At 42.3% G+C, this 26,052-nt stretch overlaps 1 protein-coding gene across 1 annotated transcript in view; it reads right to left on the reverse strand.

The window, feature by feature from the left end:
• Window positions 1-4,164: 4,164 nt before the first annotated feature.
• Window positions 4,165-26,052, reverse strand: part of LG05H9orf152 (linkage group 05 C9orf152 homolog) — a 53,312-nt gene continuing 31,424 nt past the window's right edge. The window contains exon 3 of the mRNA XM_073630002.1: window positions 4,165-8,675. Coding sequence (XP_073486103.1) covers window positions 8,128-8,675 — 548 coding nt within the window. The 3' untranslated portion in view covers window positions 4,165-8,127. The remainder of the gene's footprint in view (window positions 8,676-26,052) is intronic.

Consider the following 26,052-nt stretch of genomic DNA (forward strand, 5'->3'; position numbering starts at 1 on the left):
AATCGTTCAGTGGACATACATGATTGCATTTTTGTTCGTCTTTTTACATATACCTAGTGCAAACAGTTCAGACGGGAAACACATTAACCTTTCAATTTGTCGTTCATTTGGCAGAAAATTTCTGAACTTGTCCTTCGTTTTTTCAGCTCAAAGACGTCCCACCGATTATTAATTTTGTGCCCATTAACTGGCCGAAAAAAGAAAGAAATGTCTAAATGACTGAATTTTGGCTGATTTTTTTTGTATAGTGTATGGCCAGCATAAGACTGGGATGCCATTAAAGTTCATGTGCGTGTGAAAAGGCAGGTGTCCCAATACTTTTGACACTATAGTGTAGTATCAACTGTCAATGGAATGAATCCCAAAAAATTATAACGAAATTAACACATGCATCCATTTCATTCGGATTCATAAAAAATAAACAGCTGGTTGTTAAGGAGCAGAGGTCGCCGTGTAGTAGCATGTTGTAATGGTTGTATATTCGCCTCCTCCACGGACAGCCCCGCATCATACCTGAGTATATGTGGAGGGACCAAGCATCATAAAGAAGAGGACAGTGCTGAAGCTGGTCAGAGTTGGGAGTATGGTAGGTAATTCAGCCTCCCCAGATACCCCCAGAAATATCAAACGTTTAACCCTTGTAGTGAGGTCCCCTGCACCATTTTTTTTTTTTTTTTACAATCCCAGCTTTAAAGTGGTTCTAAACTCCAGTCCGCAAGGTGCTCCAACAGGTCATGTTTTCAGGATTTCCCTTAAGATGAATCAGCTGTGGTAATTACTAAGGCAGTGAAACTGATCAAATCACCTGTGCAAAATAATGGAAAGCCTGAAAACATGACCTGTCGGGGCGCCTTGAGGACTGGAGTTGAGAAACACTATTCTAAAAGCTCAACATTATTTTTTACCTTAAAGTGGGGTTCCACCCAAAAAAAACAAAAATACTTGAAAAATCCTAAACAAAAAAAAATTTGGATATTTTTTTTTAACTTACCTCTAAATGCCTGTTGCTAGGGGGTCCCTCGTAGTCTGCCCCTTCCAGTGCCTGGGCTGGTGACATCACTTCCCCCTCGGCACAGGAAGGGCTCCGCTCTGCTCCCTCGCCGCTGTCAATCATCTGGGACCCATTACAGGTCCCAGGAGACTGAGCGGCCAATCACGGCGCGTGGCGCCGCTCGCGCATGCGCAGTGGGTGCCAGGCTGTGAAGCCACAGCCCGGCGCCCACAGTTGCAATGCCGGCGCCGCTGAACGAAGGGGGAGACGAGCGGGGCTTCGATCCCCCGCATCGCTGGACCCAGGGACAGGTAAGTGCAGTATTTGTAGCTGCTGACTTTTAATTTTTTTTTTTTTTTTACCCGACCCCCTGGGTGGAACTCCTCTTAAACCACTTCATGCCGACCTGGCGCATATATGGGGCCTCTTGGTGGTTGAGTTTTAACGGCGAGTGGCTGCATACAGTGGAGAAACCTCCCGGCCCGTTATGTGGATCTAAATAGCAGGAGGTGGAGGTGGGCATTCCTGTTCATGTGACCGCTATGATTGAAAGTCATAGTGGTCACATAACTGGTACCCGTTTACCGGTACCTAGGGCCGTATATACTGTATATGCAGTCCTATGTACCGGTAAACAGGTACCGGTTATGTGACTGCTATGCCTGCCAATCACACAGCGGTCACATGAACAGAAATGCCCACTTCCACCTTCCGGCATTTAGATCCACTTAAAGGGCTGGGAGGTGTTAAAGTGGCTGTAAATCTTCACATTTACCCAGGTAAAGTAACTGACCTCAGGTGATACACAGAGGTGATACAAATGCTCCTGTGTAAGTTGTACCTGTTTACCTGCAGTATTCTCTTCTCTGAAGCTCTTCAAAGTTCAGAATTTATAACGCTTGTCTGAGCTGTCAGAAAAAAAGGGGGCAGAGAGTTGAAATTACAAACTGCAGAGCTGACTGGAGGAAAGGAACACACCTCCCTGCGCACAGGAACAGAGGTGAGGCTGTCAATTAACTGGAGATCCCTCCCCTGTCACCTTTTTTCTCTTGGTGTCAGGAAAACTTGTCAGAAGCAGCAGAGAGAAATTACGCTTAACGCTCTTAATTGAGACATGTAGACACTATAGAGGGATATGCTTTGTTTATATTCCATGTCTGAGGTTTACAACCATTTTAATGCATTCTCTGCAATAACTCCTTGGCACTGACAGTACACATATGCTGCCCTGTGTAAACTACCTACTGTACTGAGAGCCCGCTCCGTGCGCACTCCCAGCTTGGTAGCTGGTGGGGATTGGTGAGCTCCCAATGCATACTTGCGATCAGGAGCTTTCCGATCACGTGACAGCCAATCACAGCGGTCACATGACCCAAATGTTCGCCTCCCTACATCTGGAACCTCTTAAAGAGCCGAGAAGCGCCGGTGCTAAAGGGTTAAGGTAAAAAATGTTGCAGTAATTCTATCACTCCTTCACCCCCTTATACTTACCTGAGCCTGAGATCGTTCCAGTACTGTGCCCCCCTGCAGGAAGCTCTCTCTTTTCTCTCTGATCACAGAGGAATGGCTCCTGCTGCTGTCAATCAAATCCTGTGAGCAGAGACACACACAGCCCACTGATGGGTTATAACACTTTCTTACTCTATCCAAAATGAAAAAAATAAAGTTTTGCCTTTTCTTCTACTTTGAGTCTAGAGGGTATAAGAATATGCCATAATACTTACCTTACTTCTTGCTCCTGCTATCTTCTGGCACTTACCTCTTCTATTCAGTCCTCCAGATTGTGGGCGGGCTCTCGTCATCCTCATGCACAATGCAGGACTGCTGGTTCTGCATTGTGTATGATGACATTAGAGCGCAACCTCCAGCTGGAGCGTCTCTTCTGTAATAAAATCCACCTACCTGCCTGCTTGCTGTGTTCTCTGGCATGTAAACTAAGCTGCGTACTGCTGACACAGTGACTGTTTGCCAGGATGACTGACTCCTGCGAATGCCAATGAAGATGGCTGAAGACTGGCAACCAAAAGAAAATGCCAGGACCAGTGAAAGGTGGGGACAGTTGAAGGAAAGGTAAGTTTAGCTCCGCTTTGAGAGCCTGACCACACAACATGGAGGAAGTCTGCTGGAGAGACAAAACACTTTTCTTCATTTCTTCATCTCAGCCTAGCAGTAACTGACATAAACACCGAGTGGGAACACTGGAAGAGGGGAGAGCAGAGTGATGTGCTTCAAGTTGGACCATATGTAAATATTTGACTGTCCATAGGCTGGCTACATGTTTTCTCAAAAAAAAAATCATTTAATATTCAGATGTCACACAAAGTGCTCGTTTACAATTATGGTTGGGGGGAGTAAGAATGCGCAGTTGAGACACATTTTTACCGCACTCTCATAAGCTGCAAAAGCAGCGGAGGGGGGTGTACACATGTTGTGCCAAAAATGATCCCCCCTGTTTGTTTGGCAGGTAGTACCATACCTCCCAGCTTTTTGAGATGGGAATAAGGGACACCTATCAGCAAAAGTACGCAGGCATAGGACACACCCCTTGCCACACCCCCTTAAAGGAGAATTGTACAAAAATACAAGATTGTTTAAACCCGCAAGTGCTTTTTTTTTTACCACTACTGTTCCTTTATATTGGCTTTTGGAATTTACAAATGGCACAATTTAGAAATCAGATGAAAGGTTTAGCACTGGAAAACACTTTTTGATAGAAAAAAAGTGAATTTTATATACAGCTATATAGATCAGACCAAAATAAGGGACAAATGAGAAGGAATGAGGGACATTGTTCCAAATCCGGGACAGTCCCTCGAAATCAGGGACAGTTGGGAGCTATGTAGTACTGCTGCTGAATGCAACCTCTTTGGGTGATTGGGGCTGCGCGGCAACCGCCCTGCAACCACATGCAACCCACACAGTTGCAGCGCAGTGGAATTTACGGGGTAATTCACAGGCTGGTGACACGTGGTAACATATTGCATTCTCACCGCCTGACACTAGCCTGTGAAAAGCAATACGACCCAGGATCACTTGTCAGAGGTGCAGCAGTGAAAGCCGCATGTGCAAACATCGCTTGATTATTTCCTTAATTCATGTGAAAAGTGTGTTATTTGGTAGGGATCACTAACCCCCATTCAAGGCTCTACTTAATTAAAGCACACAACAGGAAGTCAATTGTTATCAGGTTTATTTATTGTTTGTTTTACATCAATTGAAGTCAACTACTAAGAACAATACAGGAAAACCGTTTCAATTTAGGCATCTTGCCCACAAAGCATTTCGCCCCTGTGCATCCAACCTCGGCTTCAGTGCCCAGGAGGCATGGATGCAGCATCCAGCCCTGTTGCCCGCAGCCTGTCAAAGTCTATGGCAGGCTGAACTATACTGCGGCTGGACAGGCCTGAAAGCTGTATGGAGTGTTACTCGTATTTAGGGCCCTGTACAATAATACCTGCATTCCAGGCATTCATCCCTGAACATGAGTAACACTCTGTACAGCGCTCAGCCCCGTCCAGACGCAAATTTTGGACTATTTTTCTTCTTTTTTTTTAACTTACTTTAGAAACATTCAGAATGTAACATTGACATACTTGTTTTCATGGAGAAAATGCTGATCCAGGTTCCCTTTAGTGTTGTCCACATGACTAAATGCCTAGGCACTTGATTCTTTATGTGATTTCTGCTAAAAAATATACTTTCTATCTATGTCAGCATAGCTTTATATTAATATTGATCATAAGTTCACTTGTCAGTCAGTCCATACTTTTTCTGGTATTGAACAAACTAAGGAGGGGTTAGAAACTCTGCTGGATTTTATTGTTGCCTGTGTCCCAATTGTGGAGAATCACTCTGTGGTTTTACTACCCGTTTCCCCTGGGTGAGGACATTTTAGTCGTTCTGGAAAAGGGGACATTTCAGATTTGGGTCACCTGCACCAGCGACAGCTGTCAAAAGTGTGATTTTTCCTTCACTTGAAAAGCCATTACCCTTAATTTCTAGTTCAGCTTCAAGGATAGGAAGTGTGGTGAAAACACCCCAATGGTAGCACAGACAGCAATTGAAACCTGACAGAGGTTCTAAACTTTCCCCACTCTGTATAAGTATAGAATAAAAGTTCCAAGTCATTTTGGTTCTCTGTAGAATACATTTTTTCTTTTAAGTGCATGTCCAACCAAAGACTTTACTTTTCTAGCTTTGGATTGCTAGCTGGAGCTCTTTTTTTGAAGATTTAACCTCACTTCCTGTCGTGATGACCAGTGTTCATTTTGATGTCAAATTTCGATTTAGTTTTATGCCCCGTACACACGGTCGGACTTTGTTCGGACATTCCGACAACAAAATCCTAGGATTTTTTCCGACGGATGTTGGCTCAAACTTGTCTTGCATACACACGGTCACACAAAGTTGTCGGAAAATTTTATCTCCTGCTCTCCAACTTTGTGTGTCGGAAAATCCGATGGAAAATGTCCGATGGAGCCTACACACGGTCGGAATTTCCGACAACACGCTCTGATTGGACATTTTTCATCGGAAAATCCGACCGTGTGTACGGGGCATTAGCCATAGTCTTTTGACTAAAATGCTATTTTCGTTTTAGTTGTATCAGTGGCGGCTGGTGCTCAATATTTTTTTTTTTTGGGGGGGGGGGGGGGCGGCAAACCAATTTAACCCCCGCATGGGAAACGGACGGGAAGGCGACGATTCACATGGGTGAAAAAATCCCTCCTTCTCGTTTGTTGACGAAAATTGGAATTGATTTTGATCATAAATTTCATCACTGAAAATTTGGGGTCCATTTCGTTTTATTTCTGCCCTTGCTGCTGTCAGAAAGTTCCCCTCACTTTCTGTAAGGTAGATCATTGCCAGCAGGGTAGAAAGTGAAGAGAAATCTTTCTAATGGAACCTCAGATAGTAGAAAAGGACTGACATGGGCTCTAATCCTGTCCCATTCTATCTAAAAGAAAAGAAAATACGTTTTGGCTGGACACACACACTTTAATAAGAAGTTCAGCAACTGGTCAATTGCAGCTATGTGATGGGTAAAATGTGACCCCACTGTGCCACCCACTTCTGAGCCCACTGTGCCACTAGCTCTTAACCCCAGCTGCCAAATCTTAGAGCGACAGTGTGAATGCAGAGCCAAGGGAAGTCCTAGACTCCTCCTCGTCTTCGATGTGTCATATGACACAGCTGAGGGAGGACCTGGAAGGACTTCCTTCACTCTGCCGCTGTATCTGAGGCCTGGGGAGTGAAATGTTAAACAGAACTGGGGGGATTTGTGGTGTGTTACTGACCCTTGCGCTCTGTGTTACTAGCTACCGACCTCTAAACTCTGCTTTAATTACTTCTGACATCTGAACTCTGTGGTACTTACTCCTGACCCCTGCACTCTGCATTATTTACTACAAATTCATGCACCGTGCATTACTCCTGACCCATGCACATACCACTGACCTCTACATTCTGTGTTACTTACTTCTGACCCCTAAACTCTGCTTTATATACTACTGACCTCTGAACTGTAAGGTGCTTACACCGGACCCCTGTACTCAATGTTACTACTTGCTTCTGAATTCCGTGTTACTTACTACTGACCTCTGCATTCTCCATCACTTACTACTGACCTCTGAACTTTACATTACTTACTTCTGAACTCTGCTTTACTTATTACCGAACCCTGCACTCTAAATTACTTACTACTGACCTCTGAACTCTGCTCTACTTTCCACTTACTTATGTATTGTGTTATTTCCTACCAACCTCTGCACTCTGCATTACTTACTCCTGACTTTTACACTTTGCATTACATACTATTGACCTCTAAATTCTGCGTTACTTTCTCCTGACCCATGCACTTTGTGTTACCCACTACTGACCTCTGGACTCTGTGTTACATACTACAGACCTCTGTTGCTTGCTACTGACCCCTGAACTCGTCAAACCTGCCTTCTTTTTATCAGGGCCTTACTACTGACCCCTGCACTCTGCTTTACCTACTACTGACCTCTGTATTGTGTGACTACCAACCTCTGCACTCTACATTACTTTTGACCTCCACACTTTGCATTACATATTATTGACCTCTAAATTTCGTGTTACTTTCTCCTGCTCCATGCTCTCTGTTACCCACTACTGACCTTTGAACTCCGTGTTACATACTACAGATCTCTGTTGCTTCCTGCTGACCCCTGAACTCTTCAAACCTGCCTTCTTTTTATCAGGGCCCTACTACTGACCCCTACACTCTGCTTTACCTACTACTGACCTCTGTATTGTGTTACTACCAACCTCTGCACTCTACATTACTCCTGACCTCCACACTTTGCATTACATATTATTGACCTCTAAATTCTGTGTTACTTTCTCCTGCCCCATGCTCTCTGTTATCCACTACTGACCTTTGAACTCTGTGTTACATACTACAGACCTCTGTTGCTTACTGCTGACCTCTGAACTCTTCAAACCTGCCTTCTTTTTATCAGGGCCTTACTACTGACCCCTGCCCTCTGCTATTGTGTTACTACCAACCTCTGCACTCTACATTACTCCTAACCTCCACACTTTGCATTACATATTATTGACCTCTAAATTCTGTGTTACTTTCTCCTGCCCCATGCTCTCTGTTATCCACTACTGACCTTTGAACTCTGTGTTACATACTACAGACCTCTGTTGCTTACTGCTGACCCCTGAACTCTTCAAACCTGCCTTCTTTTTAACAGGGCCTTACTAGGCTATCTCCTAAAAAAAAAAAAAAAAAATAGGAAGATCTCCACCTCTCCAGGACTGTCTACCCTTGCTTTATTGTTCTGATGTATGACGAGCGGTGTGGCAGGATATACTGTTAGAAAGGTTTTCCCATTTTAAAAAGCTAAGAGATATTCTGAAATGCTCTGAAAACACCCAAAACTAGCCATAATTCAATGAAACTGCATAACAAATTACTGGAGCAGACAAGCCCTTGGCTTTCTAAGTCAAGCTATTTCCTTCTGACATATGGTAGTGCTAAACGTCACAAGGGTTTTATTGTTTGGTTCAAGAACAATATTTCAGACTTGAAAAGTAAAGTGCAAGCTAGAATAAAATGCTCACATAAGGTCACATATTTTTTGGTGGACTTCCAAATATTTACTTTAATGTGTTACATATAAACCTAGCTTTCTGGCTGTTTCAGATATACGTGGGCTTTTCTTCTGAGGGAAGGGATAGAAGAACAGTTTCTCTGTGGGGGAAGAAGGCTTAGAAGAAGGAAACTCGTAGTGACCCCAGGATATAGGGATTGGGTGTTGAAGGGAGGATTTCCTGTATGGACTATTGACAGGCTTGTTGTCCTTTGCCAATCCACTAGTTTCTGTTTGTCCTGCAACATCTTCTTCAGAGTCCTTGCTTGGCTGATGGTCAGAGCTCAGAAATCTCTTAAACAAAAAACTTTTATCATTGTGTTGCTTGTGTGCAGCTGTCCTTTCACCAAGATTGTAATGACAATCAATCTGCACCATGCGGTGGATGTTCAGGTGAGCGTGCCATGTGCCATTCCTGTCCTTCAGGTAGTTGTTATCCAACAGTTCTAGGGCAACCTCTTTCACATGGATCTGCTCATTAAATGCCTTTGGATGCTGAACTCTCTTATTCACAGGAACTGTGTCCAGAGTAGTATCCTTTGGAATGAATTCATTTTCTCCTGTAAATTAAGAAAATCTGTTATTATAGAACTCATTATAGAACTCTGATTATTAACAATTATTTTAAAATTCAAAGCAATGATGAAACTTAAAGTGTATGTAAAGGCAAAAAACTTTTTTCTAGTTTTGGATAAAGTAGGGAAGGATTGGAACCCCTATCAGGTTTTTACTGCTATATGATGCCCTGTCAGAGATATTCTGTCTTGCTTCCTGTCTTGCTGAAACCAAAACAGGAAGTGAGGGGAAATCTGCAACAGATACATTGCTGTTGGAGAAGTTCGAACACTTCTACACTATATAAAACCAAGAAAAAGAGTTTTGGCTGGACATACAATTTATTATATCCAATTAGCTTTACCCAAATTCCTAATGATATAAATATTTGCCTTTTAGCTTGTAACCTTTAAACTTCCAAGACCATAATACATATATAAACATTGCGGTTTTGAAGCGGTTTACCAGGGCTATGGCTGCAACTGTCAGCCATTACACCGGTTTTGTTTTTTGGAGCCAGCAATTCTCTTTCTGATAAAACTGATCTGAGTGGCTGATTAGCTGCTGGATAGCTTTTAGAGGCAGCAGGAGGGGTTGCCCCTCCCTGCTGTTTCTCGGGATTACCGTTCTCACTGGTGAGCCCGGGAAGCTATTCAGCGGGTCGTGCAGTTGTCCATAGATGTGAAGAGAGATCAGATTGTCTCTGTTCACCTCTATGATCTAGGAGCCCAGAAGCAATGTCATGACATAATCAAAATAGTTGCGTGCTGCCACCTAGTGGTGAGTGAACAAAGTTTTTTGTATATAAGAGCTGCTGCTATCACCTATGTGTTCCCACATAAACAGCATGTGGTAGCGCTGCTTATGAAACTTAATGCTATATGTAACTATACAACCATAAAGTTAAAGTATCAGTGCCAATAAATAATGTAAAAAAATAAGAGAACCTCGTGCTATGGAATAGCTAAATGAGCTAGTTCTAAAACATATAAGCTGCTCCCCTCAAAGTGCAATAGTGCTAGCTTTGTCTGATTTGGGGTGTGTAATGATAGGGGGCGCTGTGAATAGTGTGACTTAATGGGTTAGACTAAATCTTGTGCATATACAAAATAAAGTGCATAGTGCTAATTTAAATGCTATAACAATTAATTCATGATTAATTATTAATCCAGTGCTAAAATGACATTGATTCAAATATTTCATCAAAAGCAAAGTCAATAAATCTTTTGTGATACAACTTCAATCCTTACACCATCACCAATAGCAACACTTCATGAAAATCACCCGGTGGATGTGAGTGAATTTCCTACTCACCAGACCATTGTGATCTCTTTAAATAAAAAGAAGGTCAGATCAGGCTTGTTAGTGTGGGTCTGTGGTCTTGCTGGTATATCAGAGGAGATGTGGCTGGAATCTTGTTAATACTCCACCGCAATAACAGTTAAAAAATGAAAAAACAGGATCATAGCGTAATACAGTTTAATTAAAAATGAATTAAAAAACATGGGCCAGATGGCCACCTACACCTTGGTAGGTGCCTTTCCTTGGCACTGGAGGTATACAGCATAAATCACTAGGCTAGTGGAAGGTATGGCCATCTCGCTCGCGCTGTGTTGATCGCGTGCGTTGCACCGCCGTGGTGAGACAGAAACTGTAAGTGGCCGGATGTGACGTGACCGGGATGCGCCTCGATGTACGTTTCGTCTTCACAACATCATCAGCTTACTTACTGTCTCTCTCCTTATCCATTCCCCCTTACGTATGAAGTGAACATTGAGTGTATCTACATGTACTGTGAACTGTCAGTTATGCCTACGAGTAGGGATGAGCTTTCTGTTCGGGTCGAACATGAGTTCGGCTCGAACATTGGCTGTTTGCCCATTCGTCGAAAACCGAACATTATGGGCCGGTCGCGCCAAATTCGAGCGGCGCATAACGGCCCATAATGCACTGCGGGGGCGCAGTGCATTGCTGTATGATGATTGGACAGAGCATGCACCATGACCTGCATGCTTTGGCCAATCACAGCACCCTCAGCTAAGAGAGCCATAATTGGCCAAAGGCAGGGTGCCTTTGGCCAATTATGGTTTAGGGGGACTAAGTCAACGCCCACACTGACTGCATGTCGGCCTCGTGTAGTGTGTCGTTGCCGGCGTGGACAGAGAGAGAGTGTCATTTAGATTGAGCAAGCAGGCAGGCAGATTATTCAGTTAGCTGCAGTGTATTTCATATATATATAGATATATATCTATATATCTATATATATATAGATATATCTATATATATACAGTCAGTCTAGTATGTATATGTGTGTGTGTGTGTGTATATATATATATATATATATATATATATATATATATATATATATATATATATATAAATCCACTGCATACAGTTTAGCTAGATCTCACTGCAGTCCGTTCCTGGTGTACTCACTGTTTCTACTATACTTCTGGCAGGCAGGTGGTTCAGTTAGCTGCAGTGTATTTCATATATATATATATATATATATATATATATATATATATATATATATATATATATATATATATACAGTCAGTCTAGTATGTATATGTGTGTGTATATATATATATATACATATATATATATCCACTGCATACAGTTTAGCTAGATCTCACTGCAATCCGTTCCCGGTGTACTCACTGTTTCTACTATACTTCTGGCAGGCAGGTGGTTCAGTTAGCTGCAGTGTATTTCATATATATATATATATATATATATATATATATATATATATATATATACATTCAGTCATATATATATATATATTTATTTATTTATTTCCACTGCATACAGTTTAGCTAGATCTCACTGTGGTCTGTTCCTGGTGGTGTACTGTTTCTACTATACTTCTGGCAGGCAGGGGATTCAGTTAGCTGCAGTGTATTTCATATATATATATATATATATATATATATATATATATATACAGTATATATATATATATACTGTATATATATATATATATATATATATATATATATATATATATATATATACAGACAGTCTAGTGTATGTGTGTATATATATATATATATATATATATATATATATATATATATCCACTGCATACCGTTTAGCTAGACCTCACTGCAGTCCGTTCCTGGTGTACTCACTGTTTTTACTATACTTCTGGCAGGCAGGTGATTCAATTAGCTGTAGTGTATTTCATATATATATTGTCATAAACCAGATGTGACCAGAACTGTGTGACTGCGACAGAGTGAAACAGACATAAACAGGAGAAAGTAAATAGGTTTATTAAAGTAAATGCATATAAATGTGAACACACCACCAATACATTTGGGTAGGCTGGTGTCTGATGGCAGAGATGGTTTGTTTGGCTGGGGCTGATTGCACCATGTCAGACCATGCTGAAAGTTTAGGTTGTACAAACTGTAGTTTTAAATCTCCCTGTCTGACAAAAGACTGAGCAGACACAATGCACTCAGCAATCACCTGTGGGGAACAAGATGAGTAGTGCTCACAAAAATCAGAGGGATACAACCTGATTCACATTAAAAGGAGGAGTGAAATCATCAAGTGAGGCCCGGAACGAAAGGACTGCAAGGAGGGATAGTGTAGGGCCGGGCATGACAGTGTGTCTAAGGGAGACACACATGGGGTTAATGTGGAAAGGAGTAATGGGAGTGGCAAGAAAGGGGAAGGTAAGAAAGAAGTTTTTGCCAAAGGGGAGTGGTTATATTTATAGAGGGGGCGGTGCAAAGGGTCAGTGTGAAGATGAACTTACAGGAGGAGGCAGTTTTTCCCACCCTCCCGCCCTAGATATATGTGTGCAATGTGTCCGTGTGTACTTGCTGCTCTGTTTTTAATTTATTGCAGGAAAAGGAAGAAGGTCGTCATGACAGCGGATAGGTGCCCTTCAGGGCTATGGCGGTGTTCTTCTGGTGGTCTTTGACGGTGGCAGTAAACGGAGGGATCAAAAAGGGGTGGGGGGCTCATCGTTTGTATGTGCCCCTCCGGTGTATTCCTGAACGGTGGATGGAATACTGGAATGGTTGCACTGTGGGAAGGGGTTGTCTCCGAGCGGTCACAGCTGGAGGCCTATCAGTTTGGAAAAGGTCCCACAGTGCATTGGTATGGTATGTGGTTATACGTGGTTAAAAGGTGGGTCACCGTCAGAGACCATCAGACTGGGGTTAACAGGTTATGTTATTGTTTATTATATTTATATATACAGTATATATAATATATATATATATATATAGTGGTTTGGAGTTATTTAGTTGGTTTGTTTTAATAAAATAGGCTGTTATGGCCATTTTACTCCATAAAATATAAGTGTGGTCTCATTATTTGAGGTGGGTAAGGTATGGGTTGGAGATAAGTGGGTAACAGCGATAAGAATGAAGGGGACATTTAGACTACACTGGTCATGGCCCTCTGGAATGCAGGGCAGGGCCAGCTCAGTACAGATCTTGATCAAAGGCTGCACCTCCCCAAACAATATATAACCCTGATCGACCAGGGAGTGAGCCAAATGGATAGCTGCAAACAACTGGTCACTAGACCATCCTTTCAAAGCCTGGCGGCAATAATCACTACTTTCAGATGACAGCAGAGAAAAATAAATAACCTCATCGGAATTCATGTTTGCAACCAAACTGAATGAAAATGTTTCCCCTGTGCAGCCACTTCTGGTCAGGGATGGCCCTGGTATTCTGTCATAAACCAGATGTGACCAGAACTGTGTGACTGCGACAGAGTGAAGCAGACATAAACAGGTGAAAGTAAATAAGTTTATTAAAGTAAATGCATATAAATGTGAACACACCACCAATACAAACAGAGTGAACAAACTGAACAACCAAACAGTGATAATAACCAACCAGTATATATATATATATATATATATATATATATATATATATATATATATATATATATATATATATATATATATATAGCAAAAGGGAGTACCAGAATCGTAGTTAAGCCAGGCCAGGGTCATAAACAGGAGATCAGCAGATGGGGGGCCAGGAGTAAACATAATATACATATAGTATACAGGAATCAGGGTTCAGGTCCAGGAGATCAGGATCACAGATAAACAGGCTGCAGGTCAGGGCACAAGGACAATACCAGGGCAAGGTGTGTGTGCACTTGCCGGGTATTTATACTATAGCTGCTATCAAGGGCAGGTGTTGCCTAATTGCAGAAGGTAATGCCTGCTCCACACTGCCAGGATTCATCTGCTGGTGGATGCCAGTACTGGGGCCCAAAGATGACATACCAGCAGGAAAAAGCTCTGAAAAAGCACCTGCTGGTGGACCTCAGTACAGCATGCCAAATGATAGATATTACCAGCGGAGGGAACCTTTCCTGACATATATACACTCAGTCTAATATATATATATATATAAATATATATATATATATATATATATATATATATATATATATATATATATATATATATATATATATATATATATATATACCCACTGCATACAGTTTAGCTAGATCTCACTGCGGTCCGTTCGTGGTGTACTGTTTCTACTACTGGCAGGCAGGTGATTCAGTTTGCTGCAGTGTATTTCATATATATATATATATATACAGTCAGTCTAGTATATATATATATATATATATCCACTGTATACAGTTTAGCTAGATCTCACTGCGGTCCATTCCTGGTGGTGTACTGTTACTATACTTTTGGCAGGCAGGTGATTTAGTTAGCCGCAGTGTATTTCATATATATATATATATATATATATATATATATATATATATATATGAAATACACTGCGGCTAACTGAATCACCTGCCTGCCAAAAGTATAGTAACAATGAACTTAAATGATTTTAGCAAATGGCTGCAATATTTATTTATTTATTTATTATATACTAGACTGAATATATATATATATATATATATATATATATATATATATATATATATATATATACTAGACTGACTGTATATATATATATATATATATATATATATATATATATATATATATATATATCCACTGCATACAGTTTAGCTGGATCTCACTGCAGTCCGTTCCTGGTGTACTCACTGTTTCTACTATACTTCTGGAAGGCAGCTGATTCAGTTAGCTGCAGTGTAATATATATATATATATATATATATATATATATATATATATATATATATATATATATATATATATAGTAAGTCTAAACTGTTCACCGTACACCGTTCCTGGTGTACTGTTTCTACTATACTTCTGCCAGGCAGGTGATTCAGTGAGCTCCAGTGCATAAAATATATATACAGTCTCCTACATATATATATATATATATATATATATATATATATATATATATATATATATATATATATATATATATATATATATATATATCCACTGCATTCCAGTCTAGCCAAGCCTATATCTGACTGCAGGCCATTCCTGGTGTACGTTTTCAAATATACTTTCAGGCAGGCAGGTGATTCAGTGATCTGCAGTGCATAAAATATATATACAGTCTCCTACATATATATCCATTGCATTCTAGTCTAGCCAAGCCTATATCTGACTGCAGGCCATTTCTGATGCACGTTTTCAAATATACTTTCAGGCAGGCAGGTGATTCAGTTAGCTGCAGTGTATTTCATAGATACAGTGGGGATGGAAAGTATTCAGACCCCCTTAAATTTTTCACTCTTTGGTATATTGCACAGTGGTGTAGTGGGTAGCACTTCCGCCTAGCAGTAAGAAGGGTTGCTGGTTTGAATCCCAACCACGACACTACCTGCCTGGAATTTGCATGTTCTCCCTGTGCCTGCATGGGTTTCCTCCGGGTACTCCGGTTTCCTCCCACACTCCAAAGACATGCTGGTAGGTTAATTGGATCCCATGTAATTTGTCCCTAGTATGTATGAATGTGAGTTAGGGACCTTAGATTGTAAGCTCCTTGAGGGTAGGGACTGATGTGAATGCACAATGTCTATGTAAAGCGCTGTGTAAATTGATGGCGCTATATAAGTACCTGAAATAAATAAATAAATATTGCAGCCATTTGCTAAAATCATTTAAGTTCATTTTCTTCCTCATTAATGTACACACAGCACCTCATATTGACAGAAAAACACAGAACTGTTGACATTTTTGCAGATTTATTAAAAAAGAAAAACTCAGGTGCTGTCCATTTCTTCTGATCATCCTTGAGATGGTTCTACACCTTCATTTGAGTCCAGCTGTGTTTGATTATATTGATTGGACATGATTAGGAAAGCCACACACCTGTCTATATAAGACCTTACAGCTCACAGTGCATGTCAGAGCAAATGAGAATCATGAGGTCAAAGGAACTGCCTAAAGAGTTCAGAGACAGAATTGTGGCAAGGCACAGATCTGGCCAAGGTTACAAAAAAGTTCCTGCTGCACTTAAGGTTCCTAAGAGCACAGCGGCCTCCATAATCCTTAAATGGAAGACGTTTGGGATGACCAGAACCCTTCCTAGAGCTGGCCGTCCAGCCAAACTGACCTATCGGGGAAGAAGAGCCTTGGTGAGAGAGATAAAAGAGAACCCAAAGATCACTGTGACTGAGCTCCAGAGATGCAGTCGGGAGATGGGAGAAAGTTGTAGAAAGTCAACCATCACTGCAGCCCTCCACCAGTCGGCTCTTTATGGCAGAGTGGCCCGACGGAAGCCTCTCCTCAGTGCAAGACACATGAAAGCCCACATGGAGTTTGCTAAAAAAACACCTGAAGGACTTCAAGATGGTGAGAAATAAGATTCTCTGGTCTGAGGAGACCAAGATAAAATTTTATGGCCTTAATTCTAAGCGGTATGTGTGGAGAAAACCAGGCACTGCTCATCACCTGTCCAATACAGTCCCAACAGTGAAGCATGGTAGTGGCAGCATCATGCTGTGGGGGTGTTTTTCAACTGCAGGGACAGGATGACTGGTTGCAATTGAGGGAAAGATGAATGTGGCCAAGTACAGTGATATCCTGGACGAAAACCTTCTCCAGAATGCTCAGGACCTCAGGCAGGGCCAAAGGTTTACCTTCCAACAAGACAATGACCCTAAGCACACAGCTAAAATAACAAAGGAGTGGCTTCACAACAACTCCGTGACTGTTCTTGAATGGCCCAGCCAGAGCCCTGACTTAAACCCATTTGAGCATCTCTGGAGAGACCTAAGAGGAGAGGCTGTCCACCAACGTTTACCATCCAACCTGACAGAACTGGACAGGATCTGCAAGGAGGAATGGCAGAGGATCCCCAAATCCAGGTATTAAAAACTTGTTGCATCTTTCCCAAAAAGACTCATGGCTGTATTAGATCAAAAGGGTGTTTCTACTAAATACTGAGCAAAGGGTCTGAATACTTAGGACCATGTGATATTTCAGTTTTTCTTTTTAATCTGCAAAAATGTCAACAATTCTGTGTTTTTCTGTCAATATGGGGTGCTGTGTGTATATTATTGAGGAAAAAAATGGACTTAAATGATTTTAGTAAATGGCTGCAATATAACAAAGAGTGGAAAATTTAAGGGGGTCTGAATACTTTCCATCCCCACTGTATATACAGCCAGTCTAGTATATATATATATATATATATATATATATATATATATATATATATATATATCCACTGCATGCATACAGTTTAGCTAGATCTCACTGCGGTCCGTTCCTGGTGTACTCACTGTTTCTACTATACTTCTGGTACTTCTGGCAGGCAGGTGATTCAGTTAGCTGCAGTGTATATATATATATATATATATATATATATACAGACAGTCTAGTATATATATATATATATATATATATATATATATATATATATATATATATATATATATATATATCTCCACTGCATACAGTTTAGCTATATCTCACTGCAGGCCGTTCCTACCCTTGCACCCCTAGTGCAGTTGCTACTACTTACTTTTCTGGTGGTGTACACGGTACACAATACATACAGTGCACCCATAGTTGCTATTAGACTTCTGGTGGTGTACACAATGCCCTGCACCCCTAGTGCAGTTGCTGCTACTTTTCTGGTGGTGTACACAGTACATAATACAGTGTAGTGTGGTGTTGCAAAACAAAATCCCCATCATGTCCGGAAGGCCACCAAGGAGAGGCAGTAAAAGAGGGCAAGCAGACTCTGTGTCTACAGTCCACAGTGCTGGTCATGGACATGGTGCATCTTCTGCAGGTGGCCGTGGGGCACGCTTGTCCTTTTTTTCTGCTACTGGGACAGGGGCAGAAAAATTGGGCCTTTGGTGGTGGTGGTGCCACAACACTGTAACCCCTCACAGATACTCTTGTTGGGCGCAGGAACGGGCCCTGCTGTGAAATATTAGATCAGAAATTGTAATTACATGCCCCTGTTAAACAGGGACAGAAAAATTGGACCTTAGCCAGTGGTGGTGGTGCCCTAAACTAAAAATATTGTTGGAAGCTAGCATCATCAAGATTGAGGAGGAATAGGATAGTCACTCAGCATAGGCAGTCTTCAAGGGATCCCACATCCATAGAAAAATCAAGCAGTTACATCAGCATCAGGTGCATGATAGCTGCTGCTGATCCAAGACTGATTCATTTTTATGAATGTGAGCCTATCAAGGGAGCCTGTGGAAAGACATGCTCTATGATCCGTTACAAACCCTCCAGCAGCACTGAATGTGCGTTCAGAAAGAACGCTGGATGCAGGACAGGCCAGTAGATCAATTGCATATTGAGCTAGATCTGGCCAGTGGTCCATCCTCAAGACCCAGTAACCCAGTGGATGCTCTGTTGGAAAGGTCTTGCCCCTAGATATTCCTGAACCACATAATGCAGACGCTGGTGATGGTTGCTTGAACCGGTTAGACCTTGGCGCAGAGGACTGAAAAATTGTCTAAAGGCATCGGTCAGCCAGCCACCTTCTCCACTGCTCTTCCTCTGACTGAACAAAGCTGTCATGGTTATGCAGTAATTTTTGTCTGTCAGCTTACCTCTCCTTCATGTGTTCACCTTTAGAGGCCAGACACTCTCACCTGGCTACTTAAATAATCTCTCCTCAAAGCATGGCTCCACCCCAGCCCCTATCAGGGAACTCTATATTAACCTGTGCACAGCAAGCCTGCCTTGCTGATCAACTTTTGTGTGTTTAGCTTCCGTGTGCATCTTTCTGTGTCTTCTACTTCTGATTCCAGTTACTGATCTTGGCTTGTTCTCGACTATCCCTGCCTGCTTATGACCCTGACCTTTGGCGTGTTCTAAGTTTATCTTTGTCTACGACTGCTAGTTGCCCAAACCTTTGGCTTATTCCCTTACTATCTCTGTCCTCCTGTAACGTACAGTGGGCATGAGCTGGGAGACCCTGGGGGTCGCAACCTGGAGCCAGTTGCAGCCCAGTCCATCCTCACCACTAGAGGCTCTGGTGAACACCTGCTGGCTCTTAGACTTCGCGCCCTGGGGAATCTTACGCTCTAGCCCCTGCGGGATCCATGTCGGTGTTCCAGCGGACCTGCTTCCCTTACCACCTAGACTCCCATCCGCAGCAGTCAGCCGTAGGGTCCACTACCTTTGCAGTGCACTCCTGACCCCAACGGTGTGCATCTGTCACCTGGCCTCAGGTGACCTGACAGAAGCCTCAGCAACACGTTGTCCAGCACCAGAAAATTGTAACTGCACAGGGTCTGGAAATGCATTGCACAAAACTTTCTTCAAGGCCTCCTGAAGATGTTTCATCCTCTGCTTCCTCTGCCAAGGCAGAATGAGTTCTGAAACCTTACCCTTGTAACATGGATCAAGAAGGGTTGCCAGCCAGTAATGATTCCTTCTCTTTGATACCACGAATCCTAGGGTCCTTTCGCTGCGTGGCTTCCCTGATTCTGCAAAGCCTGCAAAAGTTTCCAGAGGCATTCGATTCTGAGTTCTCTGGGTCACTAAGGATCACATGATCCTTAACAACCTCCTCCCAGCCACGTACAACCCCTTGGGTTTCTGGGGACTGAAAACCATCCTTTGAAGACTGATGCTGAGTGTTATTCTCCATGTCCATGCTGACACAATCCTCCTCCTCCTCTTCCTCCTGTGTGTTTGGCGGGCCTGCAGGAATAATATCTGGATAAAGGGGGCCTTGAGAGGTAAGGAAGTCCTCCTTTTCCTCATACTGTTCTGCCCTGTCCATTATTCCATGAAGCGTGTGCTCCAACAGGAAGACAAGAGGGACAGTGTCACTGATGCATGCATTGTCGCTGCTCAGTGTGCTCACCATCCTTGTGGCCTCATCAAATGGTGACAGGACAGTGCATGCATCCTTGATCAGTAGCCACTGGCGTGGCGAAAAGAAGCCAAGCTCCCCTGACCCTGTCCTGGTGCCATACTCACACAGGTACTCATTGATAGCCCTCTGCTGTGTCTACAGCCGCTACAGCATTGCCAACATTGGTACCTGCAACTGAGCTACAGCACATTCCACAACTTCACGAAAGGGGGCAGAGTCTACCAGCTGAAAAGGCAGTAGTTGCAGTGCTAGCATTTTGGCCAATCTGCCATTCAAGCTAGCCTTCAGAAGGTGAGCATGTAGATGGCTGGGACCTAATTTCTTTTTAATGTTTAGCAACTGGGGTAGGGAAATTTTTCTGCTAAAATCAGATAGTGGTGTAGGTGGTGGTGCAAGTACTTGGGACACCTATTGCTAGACCTTCATTCCTCTCAGTGCAGGTTTTCCAGAGAACTGGAGTAGGGTTGGAGATCTCAGATGAGGAACAAGGAGAAGTCTGCATTTTTCTTTGATGTGTTTCTTTTGCCTGTAGGATATTGCTGTTGCCGTAGGATATTGTAATTATGAATATATTGAATTTACATTTAATTTATTTATATTTAATGAATATATTTAATTTAGCTTGTAGCTATGTAACATATTATCTTCCCCGAAATCTCTGGTAGACCAGACAAGTCGGTGACTAGGCTTGTGTATACAAACAATGGGATCCAAAAGTCATTGTTTTACACATACTCACTTCAAAGGATCCCATGCTGGGATATGCAATGAAGGGAGACCAACTCATAATCAATACTTAATTTCCCAGGAAAATTCAAGTTAAGCTCTTGCTCAGAATAGTCACAAGGATTTGCATTATAGGGGGCCAACTTATGCAAAGTATACGGATTGGAGATGTAGGCAGTCCTTAAAGCGAAGCTCCACCCTATTTTACATGTTTTGCTCAATCACATGCCATGAATGTATTTAGTTATAAACGGATATATATATATATATATATATATATATATATATATATATATATATATATATATTTTTTTTTTTTTTGTACCTGTTTTTTTTCCAATGTCCTTCTCTGCTTCCTGTCTAGTTATCTGCGGATATGGGTGGGTCAACTGCGGGTATTACGCAATTTCCTTTTTACATGCAATGCCTCCTGGGAGCTGCTGTCATCATTCCCAGGAGTCATTGCGCAGGCCTGCTGCGAGTTCTCGCGGGATTTCGACGCCCCCGCCCGTTGTGATGGCAACCCTGAATTTTACGGCGCTGCTCACAGTAAACACTGAGCATGTGCGGGAAATAGCGGCGAATGCTGGGAGCTATGCTTGTGGGCTTCACATGCCCACAAGCAAGATGGGATTGGCCACAATCGATTTTTATAAATATTTATTGAAAACAAAAACGGACAGCAGCAGCTTAAAAATACCAAAACAGTGAGTTTCAATTTAGATTTGTACGTGTCTGAATGAATAAAAAAAATAAAAAATAGGAATGGTCGTGGGAACCCCTCTTTAAACAGAAATAGGGAAGCTCACCAATCAGAGCCACGCTATGCCAACCAATGAGGCATGAGCATGTAATGATATACACAGACTAGATGGGAGGGAAACACGCACTTTTATGGGAGAGCAACCATCAGAATGGATGGAACCTTGGTGCAAAGGGTAATTATAGGAAAGGTCTGCATTTTACTTGTAAGTAACTAAATATGTTTGCAGATTAATGTTTTTAGGAATATACTCTGTATTCCTTCATGTAATTCTCTTATTTTAACCTAATATTTTCTTTGTTGCAGTAGACTATAGATAGATGGTCGTGTATTATATAGACTTTCAACTACTCACCAATAAATGTTGTTATTGTATTAAAGCTTTCACTCATGGTCAAAGAACACTCATTTAACCCAAATCATATAGAAAAAATCAATCAGATACTAAATCCCAAATATAGTATACGGGAAAAAGACTGCATGGGAGGTCGTCATATGTCTGGTCAAGCATGTGGTGCCCAAGCAGCTGCTGTTGTGGCCACGCTTGATCCGCTTCAGACATAGGTTGCAAACAGCAACGGTGCGATCTGCTGCACACGTGTCCAAAATGGCCCACACCAAGGAACTTTTCAAAATCAGCAGGGAGTCAGCAGCACCCTGCACCTGCGGAGCTCTGCGGTGTGATGCAGTAGGGTGGCTGCCCTTAAGCTGCCCCCTAGAGGACATCCTGCCTCATTGGAGTTGTGCCTCCTCCTCCTCTATTCTATCAAGGCACCCAAGTAGAGTCAGTGACCTCAACATCCCCTCCCTCCTCATCACTGGAGCAAGCTTGGCACTATGCTGCAGCTGGGGGGGGAACATGACTTCCAATTTCTTGGCCTTCATGGGCACCCGCTCTCTCTAGGCTCAACGTTACTCCCTTCCTCAACCTGGGAACCAACATCGGAGCCTTCAAATCGCTGCGCATCCTCCAGCAGCATGTACCCGACACTGTGGTCGAATAGTTCGGCGGACTCCTCCATGCATGATGGTTGGGCTACGGAAAGAGTGACTGTGGACAAGGAGCCGGTGGAATAGGCTGCTTTGGCAGCTGCATAGGAAGGAAAACTACTCTGAGCCTGGGTGACAGAGGATGAGGAGGATGAGGACGGCTTTGTTATCCACTCCACCAACTCTTCTACATGTTCTGGCTCAATAACACGGCCAGCAGCAGAAAAAAGGACAAGTGTGCCTCACGGCCACCGGCAGGGGATGCACCATGTCCATGACCAGCATTGTTGACTGTAGACACGGAGCCTGCTTGCCCTCTTTTAGTGGCCTGCTGTGAGAGCCTGCCTCTCCTTGGTGGCCTTCTGGACATGATGTATATTTTGTTTTGCAACACCGCACTACACTGTATTGTGTACTGTGTACACCACCAGAAAAGTAGTAGCAACTGCACTATGGCTGCACTGTATTGTAATTACAATTTTTGATCTAATATTTCACAGCAGGGCCCATTCCTGTGCCCAAGAGTATCTGTGAGGGGTTACAGTGTTGTGCCACCACCACCACCACTGCCTAAGACCAAATTTTTCTGCCCCTGTCTAATAGGGGTCTGTAGTTACAACTCTTGATATAATATTTTGCAGCAGGGCCCGTTCCAGTGCCCACCAAGAGTAACTGTGAGGGCTTACAGTGTTCTGGTACGACCAACACCTAAGGCCCAATTTTACGCAGAGTGTATAGGGCAGGCTGTATAGTATATACAGGCCGTCCTCTATTTTCAAACATCCAACTTACAAACGACTCCTACTTACAAACGGAGGGAGACAATAGGAGGTGAGAGGAAATCTACCCCTAGGAAGGGAAATTCTCTCCTGTAAGAGTTAATATGGAAAAAAGGTGTCTCCACTAATGCTTTATCGCCAATCCTTCTTTCCCTAATAACCCCAAATTTTCCAAATCCAATTGGCATTGGGACAGAAAGTGAGGTGAAATCTTCTGAAGAGGGGCACAGACAACAAAAAAAAATGTTACAGGGGTATAACCCTTCCCTATATTATCCAAAAAGCTTAAACATAGATTTTGGGGTTGGAGCTACACTTAAAAAATGAACCTGTTCTAAATTACAAACAGATTCAACTTAACAACAAACCTACAGTCCCTACCTTGTTTGTAACCCGGGGACCGCCTGTATACTGCTGTTCAGAGTAGAGCTGCACGATTCTGGCTAAAATGAGAATCACAATTTTTTTGCTTAGAAGATAGATCACGATTCTCTCACGATTCTCGCGGCGTAAGATCATCTTTCACATTAAAAAAAAAAAAAAAAAAAAAAAACTGGGCTAACTTTACTGTTTCGTTTTTTGTTTTTTTTTTATTCATTGAAGTGTATTTTTTCCCAAAAAATTGCATTTGAAAGACCGCTGGGCAAATACAATGTGACATAAAATATTGCAGCAATTGCCATTTTATTCCCTAGGGTCTCTGCTAAAATATATGTAATGTTTGGGGGTTCCAAGTAATTTTCCAGCAAAAAATACTGATTTTAACTTAAGAAAGAAGTGTCTGAAATAGATTTAGACTTTAAGTGGTTAAACTTCCTGCATTTAGTTGTTGAAAACTTTGCAGACTGCCCAGCTTATTTATTTACACAGAAGTTCTTTCCCTTTGATCTAAGAAGGAAGCTTAGTTAAAATGTATCAAGTTAAAGACTTGCTTTCTTTTGACAGCTGAGTGAGCAGATTTAGGCCTCTTTCTCACGGGGCGGATCAGTGATGATCCGCCCCGTGAACATCCGCTGGCTCAGTGGGGATCGCTCCGCCGATCCCCGCTGAGCAGGAAGATGACAGGTGCATCGCTGCACGCTTTGCAGCGAAGGACCTGTCAGAGCGCCGCTCTCCCCTATGGGGGATCGGATGATGACGGACCGTAGTGTCCGTCGTCACCCGATCCGATCCGAAAACGGATGGAAAAGTAGGTTTTTCCTCCGTTACACTTTTCGGATCGGAGCGGGGTCGGATGTCAGCGGACATGTCACCGCTGACATCCGACGCGCCATAGGGATGAATGTATGTCCGTTTTTCATCCGAAAACGGAAGGATGAAAAACGGACATACGGATCGTCCGTGTGAAAGAGGCCAAAGTCTCTCCACTTGTTATATGAAAGAATCAGCAACCTCTGCAGGAGAGATTGTCAGGGGAGGTGAATCGAGATCACGATTTTTTAACGATTAATTGTGCAGCTCTAGTTCAGAGTGTATAGAGCCTGGGGGCCCCAAGCCTTTTTCTTTTGATTTGGGTGTGGGTTCCCCTTAATATCCATACCAGACCCAAAGGGCCCATTAATGGGCTGGGGGGGGGGCAACAAATGACTTTTTTTCCTTTAGCAATGCAGTTTTGTGCAGGGGCTGTTCTAAACATGGTAAACACGCGCCACTTTACAGGCATACTATAGACACCCCCCCAGGAACGATATTTGAAGCACTTTTATTTTTAAACTTTAAGCATCATTAAAATCACTGCTCCCAAAAAAACGTCCGTTTTTAAAACTGTCACGTTCGAGTCCCATAGACAGGGTTTGCGTGTTCGCATGAACTTTTGCTCTGTTCGCATGTTCTGCCGCGAACCGAACTGGGGGGTGTTCGGCTCATCCCTACCTACAAGGTTTCAAGACGTTTAGAAGTCTGATGTTGCATGAATAACTGTGCCTAAACAAATTTATAAATTTCATTCTGATCAGCCTATACATAAACCCGGGATGCCTCACTATGAATGACAGTACTAAACTAGTCTATCATTACTGTGCTCAGTGATATATCTTTATTAATTACCTCACCAGGAATTTCATCAATCAATGGATAACAGTCTCAAAGCTAGCCCTAAATGGACATTTAGCAACCAATTAACTGGCAAATATAGTTTTGATACTATCTATTTTTGAACATGATATTCCTGGGTCTAAATCAATACTGATAGCAGCATCATTTATCTCCATTGTGAATGGGTATGCATGTGGTTGTTTTTGCGTGGGGCCCATAGTTCTGGCGCCATATTGTGACAACGTTGTCAACTTTGTATGTGTAAATCTTTAAATTAGGGAATGGCGCTGTTATATATAAAATAGTGAATGTGTGTAATAGTACAGTGACATCTACATATAAATCCCACACAGACTAATCCTTCCTATTTAAGGATATAAAGTGACAGGTGCTGAAAAAATATATGTGCAGAAAGATATAAGCCAATATGCGTTGTTTAGTGAAAAGACAATCACTATAAAGTAGATGAATAAACCAGTATGCGAGTGAAAAAATAATCACTAAAAATAGGAAATTTGTTATATGAAAAAATAATACCAGGCATCCACATGTGTGTGTTTCATAAAAAGGAAAAAACAATCCACATAGCGTAACTCCGTCTAATTAGTTTATTAAAAGTCCAAAGTATATGCAAGGAATAGAAATGTTAAAAAGGAGAGGGAGCTCGCTGACTGGTTGTATGTCCGGAACCACAATATCTGGATATGGCGTATTGCGTATCAAGATAGTCCCACGCCATATCCGGATATTGTGGTTCTGGACATACAACCGGTGGAACGCAAGTGCCGATTCAGGATAGCGTTGCTTCCCCGTGTTGTTTGGAGAGTATGCGAGTCTGCGA

Source organism: Aquarana catesbeiana, linkage group LG05 (genome assembly GCF_042186555.1).
Source record: "Aquarana catesbeiana isolate 2022-GZ linkage group LG05, ASM4218655v1, whole genome shotgun sequence".
NCBI classification, from domain to species: Eukaryota; Metazoa; Chordata; class Amphibia; order Anura; family Ranidae; genus Aquarana; species Aquarana catesbeiana.